This window comes from Chlorella variabilis (genome assembly GCF_000147415.1).
Source record: "Chlorella variabilis unplaced genomic scaffold CHLNCscaffold_2, whole genome shotgun sequence".
NCBI classification, from domain to species: domain Eukaryota; kingdom Viridiplantae; phylum Chlorophyta; class Trebouxiophyceae; order Chlorellales; family Chlorellaceae; genus Chlorella; species Chlorella variabilis.
The window spans coordinates 1,638,662-1,663,724 of NW_005435086.1; the positions used below are offsets into that span (position 1 = coordinate 1,638,662).

Here is a 25,063-nt window from a genome sequence, read left to right on the forward strand (position 1 = left end):
CGCCGCCGCCAGCCGCGGCGGGCGCGGCGGGCGCGGGCGGCGCCCCGGCAGCGCCAGCCGCCCCTCCTCCGCCTACTCCTCCGCCCCTGGGCGCATGCAGAAGGCCGGGCTGTTTGTTTCGGAGCAGCTGCGGTCTGAGCTGCAGCAGCGCGCCTACTTGGTGGCTGCCCAGGTGAACCCCGAGGCTGAGGGGGACCTGGGTGTGCCCCAGGTGGTGGCGGGCTACCACACGCTCTACCCGCTGGAGGATGTGGCGGCGGCGGCAGAGGGCAGCTCGCAGGCGCTGGGGGTGACCACGCAGGTGTGTGTGTGGGTGGTGGTGGTGGTGGCAGTGTGAATGCAGGTATCTATGTCTGTCTAGGTGCAGGGGTGGAGTTTGCGCTGGTGGGGTGGGGCCATGTGGGGGCATGGCGTGGGCATGGCTCAATGCGCGGGGAGGCTGCCTGAGCAGCCCGTGGCGGGCGAGCGGCGGCGCAGCGCTGGTGCCGACAGCGAGGCCTGCCAGCCTTGCCCTGGCTGCCTTGCCCTGCCCTGCCCGCAGGTTGCCAAGGCCATCAGCAGCATCGATGGTCAGGCGTACGCGCTGCGGCGCATCGACGGCCGCCAGGTGGGCGCCGTCGCCCGCGCCGCCGCCCGCCCAGCCCCCCGCCCGCCCAGCACGGTCCCGCCTCGACCCGCGGCGCCGCGCCGGCCGCGCTGCCGGCACCGGCCGTCGCCTCTGCCGCCCTCGCCCACAACACCGACACAGCGCCGCTGCCGCACACCGCTGCCGCACCAACCACCCCGCCGCGCCGCAGGTCATCCCCACCGCGGAGCTGCTGGGCGCGGCGGAGGCGGCTGTGGCGCGGTGGGAGGGGGTGGGCGGGCACCCCAACCTGGCGGGCCTGCGGGACGCCTTTGTGTCCAGCGAGTGGGACGGATCGCCCTCCCTCTTCTTCGCACACGACTACCACCCGGGTGAGGCGGGGGAGGGTGGGGTGCAGGCTGGCTGGGCAGGGCAGGGCAGGCTGGGCAGGGCAGGCTGGGGCCGGCTGGCTGAGAAACGCGGGCTGGGCAGGGCCGGCTGGGGCGCCTGCCCGCGCTGTCATAGTGTGTGCAGTGTGGCCTCGTGCGGCAGGCCACCCGCGCGGCCAGCGCCCCGCAGCCCCGCAGCCCCGCAGCCCCTGGTGCGCCCTCAGGCCTGCCCACCCGCCACCAGCCCCGGTGCCCCCCCCGCCGCCGCCCGCAGGCGCCTACAGCCTGGAGCAGGCGCACATGCTGCCGACGCAGACGGCGCAGGGCCTGGCGCGGCACCCCGCCAGCGAGGAGCAGCTGTGGTCTTACCTGGTGCAGCTGGCCTCTGCGCTGCGCTGCATACACCAGGCGGGGCTGGCTGCGCGCCCGGGCTGCCTCATGCCCTCCAAGGTGGGGCAGGGTGGGCGGGGGGGTGGGTGCGAGGGTGGGCTGCTCACTTGTCCAGGGGCAGCTGCGCTGGGCAGGCGGGCATGCAGGCAGCTCCAGACCCCAGCCCCAGCCCCAGGCTCCAGTGGAGCCAGCAGGGCGCTGGCGTGCGGCGCGCCCGCTGCTGCCGGCAGCCTGGCTCAGGCGCCCCTCCCTGGCGCCCCTCCCTGCCCCCTCCCCCGCGCGCAGGTGCTGGTCACCAGCGCGGGGCGTGTGCGCATCGGGTGCCTGGGCGTGCCAGAGGTGCTGGCGGAGGCGGCCGGCTTCCAAGATGTGCCGCAGGTGGGTGGGTGCGCGCAGGGTTGCGTGCAGGGTTGCGTGGGTGGTGCCTGCTTGCGCCGGGGCGACGCAGAAGCTGCACCGGAGTGTGGCGGCGGGGCGCCAACCCTTCCTGCGGCGCCCAAGCTGCCACCCAGCCGCCTCGCCCGCCCGCCCCCACCCACTTCCCTTGCAGCTCCAGCGTGACGACCTGGCCTGCCTGGGCAACCTGCTGCTGCTGCTGGCGTGCGTGGGGCGGGGCGCGCCTCCCTCCCTGGAGCACCTCACCGCCCACTTCTCCCGGGAGTTCTGTCACGTGGTGGCGGGCCTGCTGGCCAGCGCTGAGGGTGAGGGGGGAGGGGGAGGGAGAGAGCACGGGAGAGGGGGAGGGAGAGGGGGAGGGCAGGCACACACGGTGCCTTGTGTGGGGCAGAGGGGCATGCGGCGTGGCTGCGGGGCAGGGCAGGGGCCGGGAGGGAGGAGTTGGGGGTAGGGAGCGTGGCGCCAAGCGAGCTGCCGCCCCGCCCGCCTGCCTGCCCGCCTGTGCCTGCCGCGCCTGCAGGCAGCGGGTTTGCCAGCTGGCGGTCGCTGCTGAGCGCGCTGGGCGACCGCGCGATGGATGAGCTCGACTCCGCCGCAGCCTACAGGTGGGTGGGTGGGTGGGTGGGCGCCGCAGGTCGGCTGTGTGTGGTTGGGGAGTGGGAGGAGGGAGCGGCGGCGCCGCAGGATGGGAGCGGATGGTGTGGGGCTGCTCAGCACCTGGCATGCCTGCCCTCGCGCCCCTTTTGCTGCCCCGCCCCGAACCCAGCCCACCCTGCCGCGCCCAGCCCAGCCCACACCCCTCCCCTCCCCTCCCCCTCTGCAGCGACGGCCTGCTGGGCGAGGTGCAGCGCGAGGCGGACAACGGCCGCCTGCTGCGCCTGCTCATGAAGCTGTGCTACATCTGCGACCGGCCGGAGCTGGGAGGAGACACGCAGTGGGCGGAGACGGGGGACAGGTGGGGCGGCTGGCAGGAGGGCAGGGGCTGGCACTGCAGCCCGGCCCGGCCCAGCCAGGTCACGAATTTTCTGGCTGCCGCATGTCCCCGCTGATCGTCGCACATGCGCCGCACCCCTCCCGTCGGCGCCCTCCTCCTCCACGCCGCCTCGCTCCTCTCGCCCCCCCCCCACACACACACACACACACGCGCGCGCACTCACACACACACACCACCCCCCTCTGCAGGTACCTGCTCAAGCTGTTCCGCGACCTTCTGTTCCACCAGGTGGACGAGGAGGGGGCCCCGCTGCTGGACTGGGGCCTGGCGGCAGAGGCGCTCAACAAGGTGGACGCGGGGGTGCCCGAGAAGGTGGGTGGGGCGGGCGGGGCGGGCGGGGGCGCGCCCCAGCCAGGCACGCCGGCAGCAGGCACATGCGATGCACCACCTTCCAAACACACATGCACAAACACACACACCAACACACCTCCCGCCCTGCCCCGCCCGCCTGCCACGCCCCCCAGGTGCTGCTGATGAGCCGGGACGAGATGTCGATGCTGGTGGTCAGCTACGCCGACGTGCGGCGCTGCATCGCCACGTGCTACGACGAGCTGCGCTCCCGCGCCAGCGCCCAGTACGGCGCGGGCGGCGCGGCGGGGCAGGGCGGGCAGCAGGGCATGCCGCGCTCGCGCTCCCGCCCCAGCATGCAGCAGCAGTACTGATGGGTCGGTCGGCTGGCTGAGGCGGCGAGCGCCGCGCTTGAAGCGCGCTCGCCGCTTCTGCCCCTCTGCTGGGCTGCGCTGCTGCTGCCGTTGTTATTCGGTGAGGGGCTCAAGCCTCTTCCCGAGCACCATCAGGTGTAATGCAGAACGCAAGGCAGAAAACAGATTGGGGACAACACTGCTGATGGCGTGCATGCAGCGCGAGCGTAGCAGCACCACGGTAGCCGAAGAAGCGCCACACAAGTGCCGCTGCGCCACCGCCCGGCGGGGGCCACCGCAGTTGGCTCCGCCGCCATTTTACTGCAATCTTCGTTGGCCAACTGCTCTTGCAGGGGGAGGGCTCTCCTCATTGCCTCGCTTGAAATCGTGGAAAGCCTCGAGCTCTGAAAAAGCGAGGCAGAGGGTGCCTGTTCCCATTCTGTCTCTCCCTGCAACCACAAACTCCTGCAACCACAAACTGCCCTGAGCTCAACCCTGCAGTCGCCCACTATGTCGTTGCTTTTGACGGCAGCCCTAGGACGGCCGCGTGTCTGGGCCCTGGGCCTGCACAACCCTGACGCGGTGCCTGTGGCTAGGGTTCAGCCCCTGGCAGCCATCAGCGCCCGCACCACTGCCGCTAAAGCCCCGTGCCGCCGCCGCACGCCGCCAGCCGCACGCCACCAACCGTCTGTGCCAAAGCTTCCGAGGAGGGCGTGGCGGCTGTGGCGGCTGCGGGCAGCGACCTCACTTGGTCGCACGTGGCGCGCGACATCAAGGATCGGTTTTCAGCGGTGGCCAGCAAGGAGGGGCGCATGGACCAGCTGCAGGCATGGTGAGGGAGTAGAAGGCCAGCTGCCTGGAGCAGCCTCAAGTGCCTGTGCACATCCACTGCATCACTGGTGCTGCCCTGGGCTGAAATGCCGCCCTTTACCCCACTCGACCTGCTCCTCCCTCATGTACAGGGTGAGCGAGGTGCGGCTGACCCGCAACCAGGACATCGAGCAGGAGGGCCAGACAGAGGTTGTGGGGGAGAAGAAGGCTGCCTACCAGAGGCTGCTGCTTATGGCCCTGGACTTCAAGCGCTGGTGAAGGGGACATGCTGTTCCTGCTGGCCAGCCAGCTGCCGCTGCGGGCTGGCCAACCGGCACAATTCAGCACAGTGCTGCAGTGTAGCGGAGTAGCTGGCGCGTGCTGCAACACTTCCTGATCCCACCCTTGCCCTCCCTCCTACAGGCTGAGCAACCCCGATGAGGACGCCGAGACCGACTGCTTGATGGGGCTGCTCCTGACACTGAGGCTGCTGCACGCCTACAATGCGGAAGCGGGTGCGCCATTATCCGTGCAGCGCCCCCTGGCAGCAGGTTCTTCCTGCTGACACGCTGCTTTTGATGGTCTGCTTATTTGCTGGGAGATTGCCTGGCGTCAATGTGGAGTTGGGATTGTGCCAGGCGTGGTCGGGTTCACTCCTGTGCATCCCCCTGCCAGCCCACGCCTGGCACCCGCTGAAACCCTCCTGGCTGGGCCACAGGCTGCCCACCTGCCGCAGGTGAGGTGTTTGATGATGAGTCGGACGATGCCTACCGGCGCCTGCAGGGCTTCCTGCCGGGGGCCGTGGCGGAGGCGCTCGATTATGACACCCTCAGGCGCCTGATCCAGGGCAGTGTGGTGATTCCACGCAAGGGCTCGACTTGTCGCCACTGCGGCTGCTTGCTGGCTGGCTAAAACACAAACGCTTGCTGGCCAGGGCCGTTGCTTCAATTTCTTAAAATGGTTCCTGGAGTATGTTATACTGCGTGGAATCCGGTGAGGTACAGGGATGAATGCAAGACGGTCTGTAGGCGACTTCCAATCTGTGCCGCCATGGGGCGCCCGCTCGCCCGCTCGCTGAGGTGGCACAGTGGCATGGTTTGCGACACATTTGCAGTAACTTCGCCTTATCAATAGCTTTCTTTTAGCTTCTCCTTGCTATCCCATCGCACGCAGCGGGTGTGGTGTCTGTCCTCCCCGAGCACCTCGCAGGCAGGGGTTCGGTGTGGTGCTCCAATTGTAGACTGCGACCAGGAGTAGCTTGGCGCTGGACAGGAGGCGATCAGGAGGGAGATGGCTGCCCTCGAGTGCCGAGCGGTGGGGACAGTGGAGGAAGCGCAGCTTGGGGAGCTCATGGAGCTGCTAGTAGGGCTGTCCGGCACGCAGCCAGAGGCGCTGGAGCAGCAGGAGGTGGTGCTTGCAGCGCCCGCCGCCGCCGCCGCCGCCACGTCAGGTGCCCCTGCCGCCTGGAAGCCCGACCTGCGGCTGCAGCACGATCTGACGCCCGGTGCCAACAGGACTGACGTGCAATCAGACACGTGAGTGTGGTGGGGTGTGCCGCTGGTGCGGATCCCAGTGGTAGCCTGACGCGTGGGCTGCGTCCATGCCACCCCCGCTGCCCTCCCCTCACCTCTGCCGCCGCCGCCACCGCCGGTGCAGGTGGACGGCGCTTCAGTTCAGCCTGCACCTGCGCGGCAAGCAGCACGCGGCGCTGCCTGCCACGGTGCGGCACGTCACGCGCACGCAGTGCAGCGGAGGCGACGTGCCCGCCTTCTGGCAGGCCCTGGGCTTTGCGCCGCGCTACCAGCTGCTGCGCCGCGGCCACCGCGTCTCTGTGCAGCTGGAGGGGCACGAGGTGGAGGTCAGCGTGTGCCGCGTGCTGCGCCTGCCGCGGCCCGGCGCCGGCGCGCCCGCCCCGGACGCCGAGGCGATGCAGCAGGCAGCGGAGCTGGCGCCGGGGCGGCTGCTGGTGGAGGCTGTGGCGTGTGTGCCCTCCGAGGCAGACCACATGGACAGCGTGGGGGCGGTGGCCGCGCTGGCGGCGCTGCTGCAGCCCTACACCGAGCTGCAGCGCCCGCCGCGCGCGCCGGGAGAGCCGCTCTGACGGAGCCGCCTTTCGCATGTAGCGGACTGGCGGCGGGCGCACTGGGTAGTGTTCACTACCCTAGGAGGCAACAGATACAAGTATTGAAGGAGAGCAGCAGGCCGACGAAAGCAGAGCGCAAGTAGCAGTGAGGGACTGAACGGGAGAGCGGCATGGCCCGCGAAAATTTATTTTCGCAGTGCAAGAGTGTAACTTGTGTTGATCAATTGGCAAGGGCCGCAGGGCTGCCATGCATGCACACGGGGGCCATCACAGAGAGAGCAGTGGCGGAAGGCCGGGGGCCGTGCGGAGCCTCTGAGTAGCTGCGGTGCCTGCCCAGTGCCGGCTACAGGCTCTGGAAGTCCTCCTCTGCTTCGTACGTCGCCCCCAGAGGCACCTCCCCCTCCTCATAGTCAGCAGGGTCGTCAGGGGGCTGAACGACGGCCCCCAGCTCCGGGCCAGCCCCTGCCGCCAGAGCACGCCGCCGCCGCCCATCGTCCTCAGGGAAGCTGCTCCAGCGCGACGCGCCCCGGGCCTCCGCCTCCTCGCCGCCGCCACCGATGGCAACGCGTGCGCCGCCGGCAGCCTCCGCCGCGTCCCGCCGTGCCGCCGCGGCTGCCGCCACCAGCGCCGCGCGCTGCATGCCCGAGGGCAGAGCCAGCGCCAGCACCTCGCGTGGCGGCATGCTGCGCAGCGCCTGGCCCAGCATCACCAGCGCGGGGCGAGGCAGGCGGTACTGCGGGCTGGTGCGGCGCAGGCGATCGGCGATGCGAGGCAGGCCGGGGGAGGAGTAGCACCCCCACCTGGCCACCGCCCACAGCAGGCCAACAACCACAGGCAGCGGGGCGTGGCGCGCGGCCGACGCCAGCATCCCGCTGGCAGGCCCGTCAGGCGAGAGCAGCAGCACCTGCCGTGCCAGCGGGCTGCCCAGCACGGCAAAGCCATACACCAGCTGGCCATGCTCAAAAGGTTTCAGGCCCGGCAGCAGCTGGCGGGTGCGGCCCACCAGCCCATCCAGCAGCTGCGGCGGCACCAGCGGGGAAGAGGCGCGGCTGGGCTGCTGGGCGCCGGCGGCAGCACCCGCCGCCGGCTCGACCGGCGCCGCCTCCTGCTGCTGCTGCTGCCGCCGCTGCCGCTGCTGTGGCCTTTCGTCCCGCTGCCGCTGCTGTTCCATAGCCGCCAGCCCGGCTACCAGCGGCACCAGGGAGCGCGCCTCCAAGGCCGCGGGCCGCACGGCGCCCAGCAAGGCCGCCAGCGCGGCGGGCCGCACCACGTGCCCCAGCTGGCCGGCGCTCCAGGCCACGATGGCCAGGTGGCGGGGCTCGAAGCGGGCGGCCCGTGCCGCCACCTCGTGCTCCACAGCCTGCGGGACAGCACAGCGCCCGCTGGGGCAGCTACAGTCAGGGGAGCCTTCCCGCCGGGAGTGCGCAGCCCCACTGCTGATGCAGGGGTGAGAGATGGGCAGCGGCGGGACTAGTAGCAGCCAGGAGGGAGGGAGGGAGCACGCCTCTGGGCAGCAAGCCAGGAGCTCACCTCCAGCAGGACGCCGGTGGCGCGAGTGGCATGCTCCGCCTTGGCCAGAGCCCACAGCATGCCGCTGAGCTCCTGCGGGGAGAAGGAGACGGCTTGGGGCGCCGCCTCAAGCGCCACAGCATCAAACAGACACGCGGGGTGGTAGCCCAGCTGCAGCGAGGGGGGTGGAGGCAACTAGGGTGGGGCGCGGGGCGGAGCAGGCGTGTGGCGCAGGAACAGGAAAAGAAGTGTGCCGCGAGCGGAGCAGGAGACGAGCGGGCACGGCTCAGGCCCCAACAGAGCGACCAGCGGGCTTGCCCAGCCGGGCCCCCACCCCCACCCCCCCACACACACACCTGCGCAAACGCCCACACAATGTTGAAGAGCTCCTGTGGCTTCAGGTCGCACACACGCAGCTGCACCTCCTGCAGGCGGGAGAGGCAGGGCAGGGCAGGCGGGCAGGCGGATGCGGCGTGGAGCGGGTGGGCGAGGTCTGCGCCGCGGCTGCCGGGCACGGCCCTGCCCAGGCACCAGGCACCAGGCACCTCGGGCACCAGCCCGGCTGACCCACCAGCGCCACGGCTTCCAGGAAGCGTTGGGCGGGGCAGTATCCCACGCGGCACATGCCCCACACAAGGTTGGCCAGGTGCTGCCCCTCAAACTGGCGCAGCAGGCTGGGCTGGTCGCAGCACAGGGACACAATCCTGCGGCGGTGTTGGTGGGGTTGGTGTGGTGGTGGGAGGGGGGAGGGCGCAGGCAGCAGGTGGCGGCAGTGGTCAGGTCGACAGCAGAGCGCGGTGCAAGCATGCCCCCACGCCACACGGCAGGCTGACGTGGCGTGCTGCCAGCAGCACTCCGTGAGCTTGCCAGCATGTCCCAGCGCAGGGCGGAGCAGCTGGCGCACCACACATGCAGGCCGGCCCCCCCCACTCACACACTCACTTGCCCAGCAGCTCTGCCTGCCGGCAGTCCAGGGAGGCCAGGGACCAGACCAGCAGGGAGAGGCCCTGGGGCTCAAACACTGGCAGGCAGCGCTGCGCGGCGTGCGCCAGCTGGCGCAGGAAGTGGGGCGCCGCGGGGTGGTGGCCCAGCGTGGCATACGCCCACGCAATGTTGGCCAGAGACTGCGGGAGGGCGGGGTGGGCGGGGAGGGGGAGGGGCAGGGGGCAGCCCTGTGAGAATCCAGCCCAGGGGCGGAGGCTTCGGTTCGTGGGCAGCTGGCGCAGCAGTGCCCTCCCCGGCGAAGGCTGCCCCTGCGCGCACCTGCGGCCCAAACGACTTCAGCCGCGGCGCCAGGTTGGCGGCGATGCGATCCAGAGCCTCCCCGGGCAGCGCCTCGCCCTGCACGCATGCCGCCCAGCCAGCTGGGACACGCCAGGCAGCTGCGAGCGGCCAGGTGCCACAGGCAGCCATGCATCCTCTGTGCCTGCTGGCTCCCCAGCTTGGCCTGGTGTCTGCAACATCCCGCCGCCACCGACACCTCCCGCGTCGGCAAGCCCCGCGCCCCTCACCTCGCTCGCCAGCGCCCACAGCACGTTGGAGGCCTCCTTGTCATTGAAAGCGGCGGTGCGCTCCGCCAGCTGGGCGCCCGCGTGGCGCAGCACGCGCGGCGCGGGCCACCGCAGCTTGGCCAGCGACCAGGCCACCTTGGCCAGCTGGGCGGGGGTGAAGGCCGCCAGCTGTTGCTCTGCGCATGCCGCCGCCGTCTCCAGCAGCTTGCGGCTGCTGGTGCCCATGCGGGCAAAGCTCCACAGCGCCAGGCTCAGCGCCTGCGGGGGTGGAGCCGGGGGGAGGCGATGGGGAGGCATTGGGTGGGGTGGAGGAAGAGCAGGCTGGCCAGATGGGCAGGCCCTGGGCCTGGGCGTGTTGTTGGCAGCCGCAACGGCAGGGTGCGGCGGCGGGGCCCGCGGGCGGGGCGTGCCTGCGGCGACAGCTTCTGCAGGCGCTGGTTGGCCCAGCCCTCCACCGCCGCCAGCAGCTCCTCGGGCTGCAGCCCCATCTGGTGGAAGGCGGTCATGATCCTGCAGGGGAGCAGGCGGCAGGTGGGTGGGCACAGGGAGGGGCAAGGGTTGAGGTGAGGTCCGGCAGGGCAGGCAGGCGGGAGGCCGCAGACAGCAGACCTCTTACGGGGCGCGGCACAGGCGGGAGCTGCTGGCAGGCTCAAGAGACTGCACCCACCCACCCTCCCGCCGGCAGCCAGAGGCTGCCTCTACCCTGCAGCCAGGCCAGCCACCCGCCTGAGCACGTCCTGCAGGTCTGCGCCCTGGATGCGATCCACGGTCTGGCGCGCCAGCGCATCAAACAGCGTGCCGCCGCCGCCGCGCTCGTCGCCCGGGTTGAGCCCGTTGCGGCTGTACACGCGCGCCACGTCAGCAAGCTCGCTGGGACCGTACCGCTCGATGCTGGGCAGGATGACTGCGGGAGGGTGGCGCAACAAGGAGGGCGCCGCAACGTAAGGCGCCACATACAATGCCGCTGCCTGCCAGCGGGGGGCAGGGAGGCGCGCGGCGCCCTGTCCCCTGTTGCCCTCCCCTGCCTGCGCCTGCGTGGTGCCTCTGCCCTCTGCCCTCTGCCCTCTGCCTGCCTCCGCCCCAGCCCCAGCCCTGCTCACCGGGCACAAAGGCGAGGTAGAAGAGCTCGTCCACGTGCCCCAGGCGTGACATGTTCCACAGCACGTTGCTCAGCGCGCGCGGCTCGCCGCCAAACGCGTGGCGGGCGGCCAGGCACGCGTCGGCAACCAGGTCCACGCAGCCCTGGCCTGGGCGCAGGATGAGCACAGCGAGGGATGGGCAAGCGGTGGGAGGGGTGGGTGGTGTAGGGGCACGGGGGCAGGCAGCAGCGGCAGGGCCCTGTGCCCTTGAGGCGGCACGGGCCAGGCACCTCCCGCCCCCTGGCCCGCACCTGCACCCGCCCAGGCACCTGCCCACACACAGCCCGAGCCCCAGCCAGGGCCTCCACCCCCCTCACCACCAACCCACCTGGGAAGAAGTCCAGCGCGACAAACGCATGTGTCGTCATGGCCAGCTGGCGCACACCAAACTCGGGCAGCACGCCCGGCGCCTGCAGGTGGGCCGCCACGGCCGACAGCAGCGGGGCGGGGCAGTGGCCCAGCTGCGCCAGGCCCCACAGCACCCTGCAGGCAGGCGGGCGAGGTCGCAGGCTGCGACTTGCCAGGCAGGAGCTTCCCACAGGGAAGAAAGCAGGGCAACACCAGCATGGCGGGAGGGCACAGCGGCAGAGGCCGCTCTAGATGCGCCTGCTCCTCCTGTCCCTCACCCAACCATCCCCACCTGGCCACGTCCCCAGGAGACATCTCCTCCACCTGCTCCTGCAGCAGAGCGGCCGCAGCCTGCAGCAGCCGCGGGTCGCCGTGCCGCAGCCGCCCACACGCCCACACCACGGTGCTCAGCATGCCGGTGGGAAAGTCCTGCCTCCCTGCCTGCCACCAGCTGCTGCTGCTCCCAGTGCCGGTGCCTCCTGCTCCTGACTGCCGCTCCTCGCCAAAGCTGGTAGAGCCCACGTGAGGCATAGGCGCCGGCGTGGCTGCGCCCCCCAGCACCGCCTCCTCCTCCTCCTCCTCCTCAGTGCTGCCGCCACCCGGCCCGCTGCCAAGCACGCTGCCGCCGCTGTCGTCGCCAAACGACAGGCCTCCCGCGGCCGATGATCGCGGCATCACCACCTCCCCTTGTGCTCCTGCAGGCGGCAGCGCCTCGCCCTGCTCCCACCCCAGGGCAGACTCCAGGCGATCGCCCAGGGCCTGAGTGACCGCCCGTGCCAGCGCTGTGTGCTGCTCCGCCCTCAGCGTGGCCAGCGCCCACAGCAGCGTCCCAAGCGACTGCACGCGGGGGAGGGACACGAGAGGTATGCGTTCAGGGTGTGCATGCCGACTCGAGATGTGCGGCACACTGCATGTTGGACAGGGCCCCGCCTCCTGCCCCTCCTCTACCCCCCAGCCGCGTACCTTTGTTGGGAGCGAGGCCAGGCCGGCGCCAGGCCGCAGCAGCGCTGCTGCTGCCGCCTGCGTGCAGGCCTTGCAGGGACGGCAGCCTAGGCGGCCGGCTGCCCACAGCAGCAGCGCCACCTTGCTGGCTGGCGCGCCTTCAAACCAGACGCTCCAATGCCGCAGCGGTGGCGTGCGGGGCGGCACCTGCTGCTGCTGCTGCTGCGCATGGTGCTCTTGCTGAGGCAAACCCATGCTGGGCTGCTGCTGCTGTGCCTGCACCTGCTGCTGCTCCTGCTGGCCCTGCTGACAGCCGTCTATGTGTTTTTCTTGCAGCGCAGCATGGAGCAACTGGCGGCAGCCGTCTGACACAGGCTCGCTGCTGGAGGCAAGGGCCCATGCCAGCTCTGCCAACCCTGCGGCGCTAAAGTCCAGGGCCCTCCAGCTGCAGGCCGTCTGCTGCAGGCGCTGCAGGAGCGGCCTGGATTCGCCGCCAGCCAGCACATAGCACCTGCAGGCAGGGAGGGGGCAAGACAGGTTGACTTGGTGACTGCCCTGTGTGAGTTGTTGTAAGGAGTGGTACCGCCGCATGCAGGAAGCAGGCAGCCCAAGCAGGCTGCCACCTCACATGCCAGCCACCCACGCCCACGCTGCCGCACACCTGAAGACATAGCCCAGCTGGTCGGGTGTGAGCGCCACCAGATGGCGCCTCGTCAGCTCCTCCAGCGCAACCAGCGCCCGCAGCGCGTCCGCCTCCTGCGCCGACCCCGGCACCGGGTGCAGGGCCGGGCTGCGGCGCTGTGCAGCCCATGCCGCCACCACGTGAGCCTCGGTAGCGCCGCCGCCGCTGCCACGCTCCGTCAGGCGCTCCAGGGCTGCTGCAAAAGCCGCGGCGTCGTGGCAGGCTGCCTTCAGCTGCTGCACGCTCGGGGTGCCATCAGCTGAGGCGGGCGGCTGCGCAGGCTGGAGCCCGTCGGTGGCGGCCGCGGCATGGTCGGTCGCGGAGCAAACGGGGGGATGGTGCTGGCAACCCCCTTGCTGGTAGCTGGGCCGAGTGTTGGCAGAAGGCCACCGTAGGGGTGCATGCGTCACGGCAGGTGCGGGCCGACGCAAGGCCGACGCGTGGACGCGCCTGCACAGTGGGGCAGATGGCAGCGGCGGCCGGTCGGCGGGCGGCCGCGGCAGGCGGCATGGCTGTGGAAACCAGTGCGGCTCCCCGCCTCACAATTGCGCCGCTGCGGTCGCTGCAGCGGTTTCCATCGGGTGCACGGCTCAGAGGCTACCGGGCGGCATCGTTTTGGCCATGCCCAAGGCTGCCCGTGACCGTGTTTGGCCCGAGCCGGTAGACGACCAGGGTTTAGGGTTTAGAACATTCCGAGGGTTGTGGGGCGCCAAACAACATGTGCATGATGCCTGCTGCGCTCTGCCGCCGCGCTGCGCCCAGCGGGCGCCGGGCGGCTGAAAAGAGGGCCCTGCTGGTCCTCCCGCCCCGCCTTGTGTCGCATTGGATTGGACGGGACTCTGTGTTTGTGAATCTGGCCCCTCTGCCCCTCTTCCGCACGCCCACCGTCGCGGCATCTGCATTCGGCTGGCCAACCACCTCCCCTTTCGCCACCCCCGGCCAATCCCCAAGGCTCCCTGAGCCCTCACCGACCTCTAACCTGGATTATTACAAGCCCCATTGGCCCCACACCGCCCGGCCACCAGTCTCCGCGCGCTCCCTGCGTGGCACAGGCTCCACTACACCTCAGGTGCGCCTTGCTGCCACTACGGTATCAATTGATGGTGCACCCGATCCCCCGCAGCCGTTGCCGGGATGGGGGCCCGGCTGGGAGCCCAGGACTGTGGGGTTGGCAGCCCTGCGGTTGATCTGTGGGCCCGGCATGGACATGCCGCACCGGTGGCCCTGGGCTGCTCCTGCCTGCCCCTGGGCAAGAGGCAGGCCAAAGGTGCCGGGAGATGGGCAATGTGCAGCCCAGGGCGGCCGCCGCCTTGCTGCCCCCGCCGCTACCGCCCCTCGCCGCAATGCTCTCATCCCCATCCTTTTGTGTGCCCGCCCCTGAGCCTCCCCCCCGCTGCCCCGCCCTCCCTGCAGGCCCCCGCTGCGCCCTTCCGCGCCCACGACGCCACCCCGCGCAGCACCCACAAGGCCGCTGCCATGGATGCCTACGGAGCCGACGACCTGCGTGGCGCGGCGGAGGTCATCCCCGGCCGCCTCTTCTTCCACTGCCTGCAGCAGCCCATGACCCTCACCACCGCCCCGCCCAACTCCATCTGCGTCCATCTGGACGCCGACCTCATCTACGAGCCATTCTGCGCAGACTTTGGGCCCTGCAACCTGGCGCACACCTGGCGCTTCTGCCAGCGCGTCAACGAGCTGCTGCAGCGGGTGCGGCGCGGCACGGCGCGCTGCCGGCGGGCGCCCGCCCATGCCCCCCACCCCACCCATATCCCGCCGCCGAGCAGCAAACCTGCATGCGCTGCACCAGCCGCACCCTGCCTATCGGCCGCCAGCGCACCCGACCGACCCACCCGCCCCCGCCCCCCCTCCCCGCAGTCCAACGGCCGCCGCGTGTACCTGCTGGTGGGGAGCCACCCCCACAAGCGCTCCAACGCCGCCGCGCTGATGGGCATCTACTGCGTGCTGCACCTGGGCATGACCCCGGAGCAGGCGTACGAGCCGCTGCGCGCGCTGGAGCCCTTCACCGGCTTCCGCGACGCATCCTGCGGCGTGCCCACCTACCAGCTGCCGGTGCAGCAGGTCATCGCGGGCATGTACCGCGCCAAGGAGGTGGGCTTGTACCGCGTGGGGAGGCGGGCAGGCATGCCGTGCAAGGGGCACGGGCGGCGCCAGCACGTGTCGGTGCATGGGGCTGCGCGCTGCGAGGGTGGTGGTGGGCATCTGGCCGGACCCCATCGCCACCCACCCTCCACCTCCCTGCCGCCCCTTGCCCTGCGTGCCGCCGCAGGTTGGCTTCATCAACTGGCACAAGGGCGAGCAGCTGGATTTGGAGGAGTACGAGCACTACGAGCAGGTGGAGAACGGCGACCTCAACTGGATCGTGCCCGGCAAGTTCATGGCCTTCTCTGGCCCCTCCGCGCAGCCCAAGCACTTTGGAGGCTGGCGCACATACAGTGAGCGGGCGCAGCGCCTGTCGTGCCCCTTGCCGCCAATGGGCAGTGGCACACCGCAAGCGTGCCCGCCCCAAGCCTGCCCACCCCAAGCCTGCCCTCCTGCCTGCCCGCTCCCCTCCTGCCTCCACCGCCCGCCATGCGCCACCACCAACCACCCCCCCTGCTGCCCCCGCCTCCTTTCTTAAACTCTCCTGCAGTGCCCGAGGACTACATCGAGTACTTCCGCGAGCACAACGTGGGCGCGGTGGTGCGGCTGAACAAGAAGATGTACGAGGCCAGCCGCTTCACGCAGTACGGGGTGCGCCACCACGAGATGTACTTCCCAGACGGCACCTGCCCCTCCGAGCAAATCCTGCTGCGCTTCCTGGACACCGCGGAGCGGGAGCCGGGGGCGCTGGCGGTGAGCGGGGGGCCTGGGGGACGGGGGGGGGGGGGGGTACTGCGGGCGGCTGGTCGTGGTGGTGGGTGGGTGAGCCGGAGCTGGTGGCGGGTCGGGGGAGTGGGGGCTGAGAGGCTGGGAAGGAGGCCGCGGCATGGATGGCAGGCAGAGAGGCTAGCGAGCCTTCTGCTCTGCTCTGCTAGGCATGCCTGCTGTGTCGCTCCTTCGCTCCTCCACCCGCCACCTCACCCTTCACACACCTGGCGCAGGTGCACTGCAAGGCGGGCCTGGGGCGCACCGGCGTGCTCATCTGCTCCTACATGATCAAGCACTTCGGCTTCAGCGCCGAGGAGGCCATGGGCTACATACGCGTGTGCCGCCCCGGCTCCGTCATCGGGCCGCAGCAGCACTACCTGGTGCACTACGGCCCCGCGCTGCAGCGCCTGGGGGAGGAGATGCGGGCGGCCAAGGGAGCAGGGGCAGTGGTCGCGCCCGCCGCGCCCGCCGCGGCGCCGCGCATCGAGCTGCGCGCGGACGCCACGGCGGCGGCGCAGGCGCGGCCCGCGCCCCGTGCCACCCGCGCCTCTGCCGCCGCCGTGGCGCAGCCGCAGCCGGCAGCGGAGCGGAGAGCCGCGGCGGCGCTGGTGCGGCTGGAGATCCACGAGGGTGGGTGCCGCGCTGCCTGCTGCCGCCTGCCGCTGCTGCCTGCTGTGCTGCTGTGCCGCCAAGCCGTCGGCCGCCCTGCTTGCACGGCATGTGCGCCTTTGCCGCCAGCCTGCCGTGTGCGTCTGTGCCCAAATCCCTCATCTTGCATCCCTTGCTCTCCCCGCCGCTCATGCTCACACAAAAATGCCTCGTGCCTTGCTCACCCGCAGAGCCGGACTTCATGGTGTCTGTGCCCTCCTCCACGCCCCCACCCGCCTCCCCCAACAAGCCTGCCCAGGCGCGCGGCGCGCCCGTGCACATCCACGTCAGCGCGGCAGAGGCGCCCCGCCCCGCCTCCCTCTCCATGGCGGGCCAGGCCGCAGAGGCGCCCGCCCGTGCCGCTTCTGCCCCAGCCAGCCGCGCCTCCACCCCCGCCAAGGCCTCCAGCGCCGCCAGCCTCAGCGTGCGCAGCCAGTCGGGCAGCGGCGCGGCCACCCCCGCCGCCATGTCCCCGGCCTCCCAGCGCGCCCCGCCCTCCTCCTCCAAGCGCATGCTGGCGCCCAACGGCCAGCCCCGCAAGATCCCCATGGCCATGGACTTTAACGACGGTGAGGGGGGTGGGGGGGTGCCTGCCCGCCTGCCTGCCTGCTTTGCACGCGTGTTCCTGATGATGTGGTGTGTGGGTGTGTGTGTCGATGCCTGCCACCATCAAATGCAGCCAGGCAGCCTATAGAGACTGCCCTGCGACAGCGTCGGGTGTCTGACTCGCCTGGCCCGCCTCCCCCTCCGCATTCCCCCCCTGCAGTGGCCCCCGCCGACCTGGAGGACCGCGACGCCAGCGACAGCTGGACCGTGGGCTCGCGCCCGCAGGAGGAGCGCTACACGGGGGGCAGCCGGGTGGGCGCGTTTGCGGCGGCCGCGGGACGCGGCGCCTCCGCCTTTGTGGAGGCCTTCCGCTCGGTGGTGGGCAACCACCGCACCACCTACAGCTCCCGCCACAGCGGAGCACACTAGAGCCGCGGCCCGGCCTGGCCCACGCGCTTGGCGGCGGCATGGGTGCCGGCATGCACTGCGCCCCTGCTCTCCACTCGCACCCTCTCCGTGGCGCCGCATTGACCAGGCGCCCCTGGGGCAGCAGAGTGGCGGGGCGCAGCTTTTCACATCCGGGCAGGGCAGCCAGGCATTGGCCGCCTGCGGCGGCTCCCTGCTCCCCGCCAGCAGCAGCAGCAGCAGCAGCACATTTCACGCAGTCAGATTACATGACTGGCGGCGTTGCGGCGGCTGCTTTTTACCCCAGGCACGGCGCAACCAACTCTTTGCTGCGGCAATAGGTAGCTGATTCAAGTGACTAGCAGCAGTAGGCTAGGCACCCCTCAGGCGCATTGCTCATCGAATTGCTGGCGCTGTTTGCCTCAGCCCCCTGAGGCCTGTACTCCCATGCTTGCTCCCGCTGACGTTTGCCGTATGCCTCTCCTAACTTATAATACTCCTCGGCCAACAACTTCTTGGCGGCAATCCCACCGACTGGTGCTGTTGCTCTCGTCTTTTGCTCCTTCCGTGCCTGTCTGTGACTGACAGTTGATTGATACCTCTCTTCCATGCCTCTTACACACATTATCGCACTGCCTTGCCATGATGTCACCGTCGCGGCTCATTGTGCCAGCGGCAAACCCTGTAAAACCTCAGGCATCTCACCGACTGCCCTGGTCATCCAGCTGTGCTGTTGGGCAGCGAGGCGCCACCAGCCGCGGCCGTGTCGGGGCTGCGACACTCTGGGAAGAGCGGCGGCGGCTGCCTGTGCTGGGTCGCCTGCTCATACGAGTATGCCACGCGGATGAGCTGCCCCTCGTCAAAGGGACGCCCCAGGAACTGCAGGCCCGCAGGCAGACCCTGCCCTGCAGCCACCAATGCCAAAGAGTTCTGACAGGATGGGGCACAGCGAGGCGCAGGCGGCGGGTGGGCAGGTGACATGCGCAAGCCCTGGCCTTTGCGTGCCTGTGTAGCCCATGGGCACAGTAATGGCTGGGGAGCCGGTGTGTGGCGCAATCATGGGGCTGTTATTGCCGTCGTACTCGCCGGCCGCCCGCTCATCCACTTTCTGCAGACGGGAGCGGGGCTGCGGCTGGAAGCAGGGAAGGTGCAGCCAGGAAGCCCAGCAGGCACGGTGTGCTTGACGAGGCGCAGACACCGGCCGGGGCAGCTCACCAGGGGCGGCGAGTTCCAGGTCGGATAAACGAGCGCCTGCACGCCTGCCGCATCCATGCTCTGGATGAGGCGCTGAAGTGCGGCGGGCGAGAGGGCACCACCAGGAGGAATGAGGCACCAAACAAACCCTGGTGGCTCCCCGTGAATGCACCTCGTGCTGCCATGCCAGGCTGCGGCGGCGGCTTGCCTGCCTGAACTCAGTGCGGCAGGGGTCCTGCCAGAAGAAGGAGCAGCCGCACACCATACCCATGGCTCTCATTGCAGGCGTGGGGTACTCCTCAGGGGTGTAGGGCGCCCGCAGCGCCGTCAGCACCTCCTCTTGTACCTCCAAATGGTAGGCGCCAGCCCTGCACCGGAGAGGCACCCCAGTACGCGCGTTACTGCTACGCATGCCAGACGCCAACCATCCACCTCCCGTGCTCTGGCTGCTGGCATGCGGAGCAAGGCCGCATGAGCGTGCCCCCCGAGCCCAGCCGGCGCTCACGTGTAGATGTCGCTGAGGCTGTAGTACCGCCTGCTGGTGTTGCCTGCCGCCAGGTAGGCATCCAGCCCCACCCGAAAGGGCGACTGGCAGCCCCAGAGGTCCTCCCACCGCCCCCGCACGTTCCAGTGCCCGGTGGCCGGCCCGCCGCCGCCGCGGTTGGCATCCCAGTCCAGCCCCAGGCTGTTGCCCCGTATCCGGAAGTCGTCGACCAAGACGGCGCCAGCCTGGCGCAGCGCGTCCAGCGCCCGCTCGAACAAATCCTGGATGGCCGTGGACGCTCCCGGCAAGTTGCTGCACGGCATGGGCAGCGCACGCAGCAAGCAGGACGGACGGTGATGTCAGCGATGGCGGCCCACGCTCATAGTCACAGTCTGCCAGGGGAGGCAGCCCCACCTGATTTGGTGCAGCACGCCGATGCGGGCGCCAGCCAGGCCTCCCGCCACAAGGAACTGTGTGTAGTTCTCGGGAAGCGGAACCTGCAGCGCCATCACCACCGCACCAGCTCTGGTGCGGCGAGGGAGGGGACCAGCTGCTGCCGGCACGCAGCAGCGCCAAGCCATGCACTGCCGCCCTTGGCGCCTCCCCCAGGGCGGCTCACGTCGTGCAGCAGCTCGCTGAGCGGGTCTGCAGGGTCTGGCCCCACCATGGCCTCCAGCACCCGCACCGCATCCTCCACTGTGCGCACCATGGGGCCCACTGTGTCCCTGTCGCCCCGCAGCGGCACCACGCCGGCACGGCTGACCAGGCCCAGCGAGGGGCGCAGGCCCACCAGCGCTGTGTGGCTGGCGGGACCCCGCACGCTGTTGCCCGTGTCGGTCCCCAGCGCCGCCATGCCCAGGTTGGCTGCCGCGGCAGCTGCCGAGCCGCCGCTGCTGCCGGCCGGGGTGTGGGCCAGGTGGTAGGGGTTCCTCACCACGCCGCTGACGCTGCAATGCAGGGCCAGCGCAAGGGGATCTGTGGGGCCGCCAGCAGAGTGCAGGGGCAGCACACGGCAACCGTCATGCCTGGAGAGGCAGAAGGAGGGGAAGAAGGCAAACTCCCCCTGGGAGGCCTTGGCCAGCACCAGCGCGCCCCGCTGCTGCAGCAGGCCGATGACGCGCGCGTCTGCCAGCGGCAGGTTGTCTGCCAGCCCAGCGTTGCCTGCTGTGGTGGCCAGCCCCACAACATCGATGTTGTCCTTGACGAGCAGCGGCACGCAGAACAGGGAGGGCAGGGCGCTGGCGCGGTTGGCCCGCATGGCCGCCAGCTCAGCATCCAGCTCTGCCGCCCTCTGCGGCGGGCAAGGCAGGGCAGGGCAGGGCAGGGCGGCAGCAGGAGACAGGAGATGAGCACGATGAGCGCATCAGGGGCACAGTGCAGGACTCGCATAGGGCTGCCTCCAGCCCAGCGTCCCACCTGCTTGGCGTTGGGGTTGATTGCCCGGATGGAGCCGAGGTATGCGCGCTGGTCAAAGGCCTCTATGCGCTGCAGGTATGCATCCACCAGTTGCCCGCATGTGAGGTGGCCGGCCAGCATGGCGGCATGGCTCTCGGCAATGGTCAGCTCCTGGACGGGCAGCTGTGGGGCGCCGCTCTGGCACAGCAGGCCGTGGCGCAGGTCCTGGGCAGTGACGGCAGCAGGTCCCACGCTGCCAGCTGTGATGGTTGGCTGGTTGGCGTCACCCCTCAGCGCGGCCTGCAGCGCCGCGCCAGCCGCCGCCTGGGCCTGCGGCCGACTTGCCGCCGTCTGCTGCGCAGGCACCATTGCCGTCAGCGACAGCAGCCAGGCTGCCACGCTCAGCCAAGCAGCCATGGCCTCAGCTCTGCTGCATGGCTGCAGGTGTTGCTGGTGCCAGATTGAGGGCGCAAACCACACCGGAGCCTGATGGCAGAGAAAAAGAAGCGACCAGATTCACTCAGCTAGAATGATGGCCAGAGGGGAGACGGGGAGGCAGCTGGGAGCAGGGCGGGACGGCAATACTGCTGAGTGGCTTTTATTGGCCCGAGCTAACTCGAGCCTGCTGCTCAGTCAGTCTCTCTGCACCGCTATCCCTACCGCTGTGAAAGATGGTCGCAAGAGCAAGGTGCCTCTGGCTGTGCATCGTGACTGCCCAAGCCTTCACAGTGGCAGCCAGCGCGCCTCCGTCTGAGGGCTTTGCGCCACGGTATGAGTCCGCACCCACCAAGGCACGCCTGTGGCCAGCTTGTGCGGCAGGCGTCCACCGCCAACCCCTTGTGCGGTGCAGGTACCCGGGCGCGAGCTCCGGCGCCCGCCTGCTGGCTGGCGGGTTCCGGACTGTGCCTCTGCCAGACGAGGAGGCAACCCAGCTTGCACAGCAGGCGCTCCAGTCCTACCTTCAGCCGGGCGCCGCCCCTCCTCAGCTCGCCGGCTGCGAGGCGGATGCCGGCGCTGCCACTGCTACCGTCCTGGAGGCGTGCTATCAAGTTGTGGCTGGCAAGCGCTGGTACATCACCTTTCGGGCCGACATCCCCTGCGCCAACGGCGCCGCCAGCAGGCATCCCGTGGTGCAAGCAGAGGTGGTGGTGCCGCTGCCCTATTTGAACACCCCGCCCAACATCACAATCACAGGTTGACGAAGCCGCATCGCTCCAGCTGGTGCCCTTGCCTGCCAATCTCGTAGCTATGCTGCTGTGTTACAAGCAAACAGTGCCATCCATGTGAGCAGAAGTCTCAACCAGGACTGTGGAGGGCTGACTGCACCAGCCCAAGGAAGGGGATCAAGTCATTTGAGCTGTCAGGGGAACAAGACAAAACTGTCCGGGGCTGCGAGGGTCAGAGAGGGCTGGGCAGCCGAAGCGCAGAAGCTGAAGCCCCACTCGGCCCCGGCTCAATTCTTGGCCGCCGGCACGGGCGGCGGCGCGCCCCCTGGCGGCGGGCGCGGCATGCCCCGCGGCGGGCCGTGCTGCTGCTGCTGCTGCTGCCGGGAGCCCAAGGCCATTGGGTCCATGGACGGGTAGTAGCCGCCGCCGCCCGGCGCCGCGGGCATGTAGGCGGGCGGGTAGCCTGAGGCCGGCCCTGCCGCCGCCGCCGCGCCGCCGCCGCCGCCCTCTGCTGCCGGCCGAGGCTGCTGCGGCTTGCCCCACAGCAGCTTGAGGCGCTCCCCCTTGACCACCAGCCTGCGGGCAGCAGCCGGGGGCGGGGATGCAGCCACCAGGTCAGCACGCACTGCTCGGGACCCCCAAATGCAAGGCTGTGCCGACACACCCCACCCATCCCCTGCCCGCACCAGGCACCCCCACACTGACTTGTTGGCCAGCTCCTCTGCCGCGCGCTCCGCGGCGCCGCGCGTAGCGTAGGTCACAAAGGCGCACTTGCGGGATGCCACCTTCTTGACGCTGCGCAGCTCTCCAAAGGGGTAGAACTGGTCGCGCAGGTCGTCCTTGCTGATGTCGTCTGCAGCACGGGGAGGGGGCGCGCAGGGTGGGGGGTGGGTGGGGTGAGTGTGCGTGTGTGCATGGTGGTGTGGGAGCAGCGCGACACGCCAGGCAGCTGGAAGGCGGGCGGCACAGGGCGGGGAGGCTGGGGCGCCGCGCCGAGCTGCCGCAGCAGGGCAAGGCAGCGCTGAGGGGCGACGTTGCTGGGGCTGCGGCGGCCGCGGCACGCACCCGTGACGCCGCCCACAAACAGCGTGCAGATGGTCTGATCCTCTGGCGGCGTCAGCTTGGCCAGCTTGTTGGCCCGGTCCATCATCTTGTTGGCCACAGGGTCGTTCACGCCGTAGTACCGGTCCTTGATGTTCTGCTCGCTCAGCGGGCCTGCACAGGGGGTCGCCCAGGTGGACAGCGGTGTGTGTGTCGGCAGCAGGCGGCCGGCAGGCAGGGCTAGGGTGGTGGCGGACATTGCACGGGAAGGCCAGCCCAGAGCGCCGCGGCGCGCAACACAGCAGCCGTCGCAGCGACAGGCCTCCCTTGCTGCGATGTAGCGCGCTGGCGCGTGGCGGCGTGCGCAGGCAGGCAGGGTGCGCCGCTCACCCGAGGTGGGCATCTCGTGGCGGTAGGGGCACTCGGCGCCTCGCTTGCACTCGCCGCGCACAAAGAAGGAGCAGATGCGGGCTCGGTTGCGCTGGTAGTAGGGCTCGGTGCGGCGCAGCTTCATGAGCAGGTCGTTGGGCTTGTGGGTCTCGTACTGGCTGCGGTCCAGGTCGCCCTCCACCTGTGGGGATGGGGGGGTGGGTGGGAGGGCAGGGGGTGTGAGCAGGACGATAGTGAGAGGTAAGAGGTTGGGAGCGGGCAAAACTGAACCCCGCAGCAAAGCGGCAAGCAGCGGCGGCGAGGTGGGGCGAAGAGAGCGGGGCACGAGGCAGATGCAACCGCTGCTGTGAGCATGCTGCACGGCCTCTGCCTCCCAGCGGCCTCCCCTGCAGGCCACCACAACCGCGCCCGCAGCCTGCGAAGTCCCGGCGGCGCACCTGCATGCGCTGCAGCGCATACTCCTTGCCCGGGTCGCTCTCCGGCAGGCCCTCGTTGGCCATGCCCAGCGCCTGGTCGCGCACTTGCACCGGCAGGCCGTACTCCAGATCCAGCAGGCACACCTGCGCGGGCGGGACGACGGCAGCGGCGGCAGCAGGGCAGCAGGTCAGCACCTTGATCAACAGGAGCCGGCAACGTGTCCACCGCACTCTTTCAACATTGCGATGCCACAGCTGGGTTCTGCCCGGCAGCTGGGTGGGGGCTCCCACCCACCTGGCACACGTTCTTGGCCTTGGCCACCTCCTGGCAGATGATGGTCTTCTTGTAGCGCGCGTCGGTGCCGGGGCGCCAGCGGAAGACGGTGTAGGGGCGGTTGGAGATGTGGCACTGCCCGCCATACTCAATCTGCACCAGGCAGAGGGCACAGAGGGGGTGTCTGGCCACTTGTGCATGCCATTCCAGTATGGCAGGCTAGGTGGGCAGCCTCCTAGCGCCCTTCCAATGGGCAGGCGGCACCGCCCGGGCGGCGGCGGCACTCACCCTCTGCATCCTCACGAAGGGGTTGGGCCCCAAGCAGGTGCTGCACACTATCGGGAAGTCGCTCCGCTCCCAGCCGTCGGCCTCCTGCAGGGCAGCAGGGGGGCGTGGGACTCAGGGGAGGGGATCACGCGGCGCCGGCGGGCGAGGAAGCAGTAGAAGCTGGACACCACCCACGAGCAGCACAACGAGCTGGAGGCAGGGAGGGCGGCAGCGCGGGGTGATGGCGCCGGAGGCGCACGGCGCCGGCAGGAGGCTGCACAACTTACCGGGTCGTTCAGCAGCCGGCCAGCCATGCTTTCTGTCGCCGCCTCCCCGCTGTGCCGTCCAGAAAGTGCGCTCGCTTTGGTGCTCGCTGGGCCGCACTTGACGCTGTCGCAAGTGGGGGGAGCAAACCGCGCGAGAAGACGGGCGTGGGGACCCCGCAGAAGCCTCAGCAGACCACTCCCGCCCAGGTGGCGAGCGGCGGGCCCAGCGCCGCCCAGGTCTGGCACCACCTCCTGCTTTCAGCCTGAGCCACGCTTGCAGCAGCGCAAGCTTACAAGTGTGGAACAGCTCGCAACAGGCCCTGCGGCCACGAATGGCGCTTCAATGCCTCCCTCTCCCCCCAAGCACCGGTCCTCGCCGCCCGAGCTTCCGCCGCCTGGAACGCCTGCGCCGTGCGCTGCAGCCGCTGCTGCGCCTGCAAGCTGGGCATCGCCTGCTGCAGCTGCTGCAAGACCCGCTGCAAGCGCTGGGCCAGCGCTGCGTAGGGCAGCGCGCGCACCGCCGCTGGGTTTGACAGCGGCCTGAATGCCGCCGACTGGAACGGCCCGGCGCGAGCCTTCTTGAGGGGCCCCACGCCGCCACGCCGCTGGTTGGCGTCTGCCCGCCGCTCCAGCAGCAGCAGTAGGGCGGCGAGCAGGGGGCGCAGCTGTTCTGGCTGCTGCTGGGTGGCAGCCTGCCACTCTGGGGAGGCCAGGGCCGCCAGGTCGCCGCCAGGGGAGCCCGGATGCAGCCCCAGGTCCAGCGGCATCCAGGTGGCAGCCACCTCGGTGCAGACCTGCGTTGTGGGGCAGCGAGTCCAGGCCCGCGCATTGGCACCACAACACATGCCCGCGCTGCAGCCTTCTCCCGCAGCGCACCTCCAGGATGGTGTCCACTCCCGCCTGCAGCCCGTGCAGCGCCCAGCGCAGCAGCGGGTCCTGCCCCAGCAGGATAGACACCGCCAGCGCATGGCGGTAGAACAGCTGCAAGAGGGAACGAGAGGGGCAGGCGAGCCAGTGGGTGGTGACATCTGCTGGGCACCAAAGGAAGGCCCAACGGAGAGCTGTGCCGGCCGAGGCCGGGCGAGGCCGCCCGCCAAGCGCACGCCCGTGCCCGGAACCTTGCCGCACAACCCACCGCGAGGTGCTGCAGCGCAGGGTTGTACTGCCGAGCCTCCGCAAGCGCCAGCATGGGCGCAAACATTTCGGGGCCGGGCGCCATGCACTCCAGCACGGCGATGCACTCCGCCAGCAGAGCCGGCACATCCAGCAGGTCGGCAAGCCTGAGAAGGGGGGCAGCCGGGGGC

General features: G+C 70.3%; 6 protein-coding genes across 6 annotated transcripts; 3 read left to right on the top strand and 3 right to left on the bottom strand.

Annotated features, from left to right (window-relative positions):
* Positions 1 to 1,688: 1,688 nt before the first annotated feature.
* Positions 1,689 to 3,552, top strand: CHLNCDRAFT_33873 (hypothetical protein). The gene is made up of 6 exons (XM_005851186.1): positions 1,689 to 1,722; positions 1,895 to 2,045; positions 2,261 to 2,345; positions 2,564 to 2,695; positions 2,923 to 3,046; positions 3,199 to 3,552. The coding sequence occupies exons 3-6, from the start codon at positions 2,314 to 2,316 to the stop codon at positions 3,394 to 3,396; spliced, it is 486 nt and encodes a 161-aa protein (XP_005851248.1). The 5' UTR covers positions 1,689 to 1,722; positions 1,895 to 2,045; positions 2,261 to 2,313; the 3' UTR covers positions 3,397 to 3,552.
* Positions 3,553 to 5,475: 1,923 nt separating this feature from the next.
* On the top strand, positions 5,476 to 6,286 carry CHLNCDRAFT_137982 (expressed protein; the record flags this gene model as incomplete). Its single annotated transcript, XM_005851187.1, has 2 exons — positions 5,476 to 5,720; positions 5,842 to 6,286. The coding sequence occupies 2 exons, from the start codon at positions 5,476 to 5,478 to the stop codon at positions 6,284 to 6,286; spliced, it is 690 nt and encodes a 229-aa protein (XP_005851249.1).
* Positions 6,287 to 6,611: 325 nt separating this feature from the next.
* CHLNCDRAFT_49989 (hypothetical protein) lies at positions 6,612 to 12,977 on the bottom strand (the record flags this gene model as incomplete). The annotated part of the gene is made up of 15 exons (XM_005851474.1): positions 6,612 to 7,628; positions 7,799 to 7,948; positions 8,134 to 8,202; positions 8,349 to 8,481; positions 8,720 to 8,901; positions 9,041 to 9,118; positions 9,289 to 9,546; positions 9,744 to 9,798; positions 9,991 to 10,192; positions 10,389 to 10,535; positions 10,756 to 10,910; positions 11,068 to 11,612; positions 11,739 to 12,228; positions 12,379 to 12,849; positions 12,943 to 12,977. The coding sequence occupies 15 exons, from the start codon at positions 12,975 to 12,977 to the stop codon at positions 6,612 to 6,614; spliced, it is 3,987 nt and encodes a 1,328-aa protein (XP_005851536.1).
* An 898-nt stretch (positions 12,978 to 13,875) lies between these two features.
* On the top strand, positions 13,876 to 15,647 carry CHLNCDRAFT_18957 (hypothetical protein; the record flags this gene model as incomplete). Its single annotated transcript, XM_005851188.1, has 5 exons — positions 13,876 to 14,106; positions 14,275 to 14,523; positions 14,711 to 14,852; positions 15,050 to 15,252; positions 15,501 to 15,647. Coding segments are annotated over 5 exons (972 nt in total), but the record flags the coding sequence as incomplete, so codon positions are not given.
* Positions 15,648 to 17,583: 1,936 nt separating this feature from the next.
* On the bottom strand, positions 17,584 to 20,356 carry CHLNCDRAFT_137985 (hypothetical protein; the record flags this gene model as incomplete). The annotated part of the gene is made up of 8 exons (XM_005851475.1): positions 17,584 to 17,745; positions 17,891 to 17,974; positions 18,082 to 18,153; positions 18,323 to 18,428; positions 18,566 to 18,856; positions 18,959 to 19,041; positions 19,164 to 19,835; positions 19,961 to 20,356. 8 exons carry the CDS (start codon positions 20,354 to 20,356, stop codon positions 17,584 to 17,586), a joined length of 1,866 nt encoding a protein of 621 aa, XP_005851537.1.
* Positions 20,357 to 21,186: 830 nt separating this feature from the next.
* CHLNCDRAFT_33881 (hypothetical protein) lies at positions 21,187 to 23,901 on the bottom strand. The gene is made up of 8 exons (XM_005851476.1): positions 23,781 to 23,901; positions 23,515 to 23,598; positions 23,248 to 23,379; positions 22,974 to 23,096; positions 22,537 to 22,717; positions 22,171 to 22,320; positions 21,811 to 21,958; positions 21,187 to 21,681 (listed from the first exon to the last, which is right to left on the bottom strand). The coding sequence occupies exons 1-8, from the start codon at positions 23,805 to 23,807 to the stop codon at positions 21,393 to 21,395; spliced, it is 1,134 nt and encodes a 377-aa protein (XP_005851538.1). The 5' UTR covers positions 23,808 to 23,901; the 3' UTR covers positions 21,187 to 21,392.
* Between the last annotated feature and the right edge of the window lie 1,162 nt (positions 23,902 to 25,063).